Source organism: Apis dorsata, unplaced genomic scaffold (genome assembly GCF_000469605.1).
Source record: "Apis dorsata unplaced genomic scaffold, Apis dorsata 1.3 scaffold_1121, whole genome shotgun sequence".
Taxonomy (NCBI): domain Eukaryota; kingdom Metazoa; phylum Arthropoda; class Insecta; order Hymenoptera; family Apidae; genus Apis; species Apis dorsata.
In genome coordinates this window covers 200,708-202,608 of record NW_006264219.1, presented here as the reverse complement: position 1 = coordinate 202,608, position 1,901 = coordinate 200,708, and the positions used below count along the sequence as shown (strand labels likewise).

Below are 1,901 nucleotides of genomic sequence, written 5' to 3'. Positions count from 1 at the left end.
ATGTAAAAAATTATATAATTTTCAATCGTATTAATAATTCTTATCAATATCTTGGAAATTATGAATTTTTTATTATTTGGACTATAATCATTCTAATCCTTCAAACATGAATGTTTGATCGAGTTACACATTCTTTAATTTGTTTTTTCCAAATAATTAAAAAATAAAACTCTAATTTCTAAATGAAAAAAAATCAATTCCATATTTTTTATGTAAGTTTTTCATACATGTTATTTCAATAATTAAATAATAATATTATTATTAATTAATTAATTCGTATCCAATCGCGAATTAATCAATATATTTGTACTTCAAAAAATTTTTAAACATTGTTTATTTGAAAATAAAATCTCGAATAATAAAGCTTCTTTTCTTTTTTTATTTATTTTTACAGCAAAATCAATTTGTACCCGATTGTACATTATATTATTAGTTACATGATAATTTATTTAATTTATTTTTAAAGATATAACTTTGATGTCATAAACTAATATAAACTATTTAATAAATAAATCAATTAAACAAAATAATAATAGTCAAATAATTCAAAATAATCCAGATGATCCAGCAACACAATAAATATATATTGAATGAAGTTTATAATAAAGATTGAAATAACTAATTCTTGATTATTTGTGAAACAAGTAATAGAAGGAAAGGTGAGTAATCCGGAAATTGCAAAAAAATAAGTAGGGATAGAAGATAAAAAAGAAAACGAAAGAGGAAACTTATTTGATTAAGACAAAGACTTGAATCATTAATGCACGTTTATCTGCAATAGAAGTTAAGGTGAAACGTTGAGAAGAGAAAGTTTTTATATATCAGTAAAAAAGATTATTAATTTCTAAAGTATAAAAAATTTCTATGTAAGATTCAAATAAATATGATGTACTTATATATACATTTGATGGATTGGAAGTGAAAAATGTTTGCGAAAAGTATTGTGATTGAAATATTGCTTTATGTTATTTGTTCAGTACATTGTGTTCATCATAATAGTACTACAGAGTCGAACGAACAATTTATCCGAAAATACTGTTGTTCTGATAATGTCGATAAAAACAATGAAAATCCTTGTAATTTAAAAAATTTTAATTGTACTTTGATGATAATTTCACAAGATATACTTGATAACATATCTGATATATCTTGCTGTTCATCTTACGCTAAAAGTGAGTATACAGTAAACAATACATATATTTCGATATATCAATATGTTCTTACATATTACATATAAGATATAAGATGATTTTTGATAAAGATAATTGTTCTTAAAACAACAAAAATATAAAAATTAATAGTTTATTTATTAAGTTATAAATAATTTAAATTTGCATTACACGAAAAAAATGAAAACAAAACGAACATTGGTTTAATTGAACCAATTTAGCTGATTAAAATTAAAAATATTTTTATATCGACTTTCTTCAATTATCAAATTATCATAATATTATAAAATGATATATAGTATATGACATATTATTTTTATTAATTTCTTAATATTGATGATATTGATGATATTTTATTAAAAATAAAACAAATTATTTTATGAATAAAATGTGAATATTTGAAATATCTAATCTATAAATCTATCAATATCTATAAATATTGTATATGTCTATTTATAGCATACAAAATATTTCTCTGTTGAATATTTCAGAAAGAATATATACATATATAAAAATAATATAAAAATATAATATAAAAAAAATTGATATAAAATACAGACAAAAATTTGAAAGGAGACATAAAATAATATAAATATTTTTTTTGTCAGTATAAAAAAATAGCAGTTTCAAAATCAAGTTCTTTGAATAATTTAATTTATTTAATTATCTATTAAGAAAAATCTAATGAATTAGCAATTTTCATTAAAAACTTTAATTCAAAATCTTTTGCAA

The 1,901-nt window shown here is 19.3% G+C and overlaps 1 protein-coding gene across 1 annotated transcript in view; it reads left to right on the top strand.

Moving 5' to 3' along the window:
* Positions 1 to 723: 723 nt before the first annotated feature.
* The window catches only part of LOC102672426 (G-protein coupled receptor Mth2-like), a 4,063-nt gene continuing 2,885 nt past the window's right edge, over positions 724 to 1,901 (top strand). Inside the window, exon 1 of the mRNA XM_031514709.1 lies at positions 724 to 1,172. Coding sequence (XP_031370569.1) covers positions 926 to 1,172 — 247 coding nt within the window. The 5' untranslated portion in view covers positions 724 to 925. The remainder of the gene's footprint in view (positions 1,173 to 1,901) is intronic.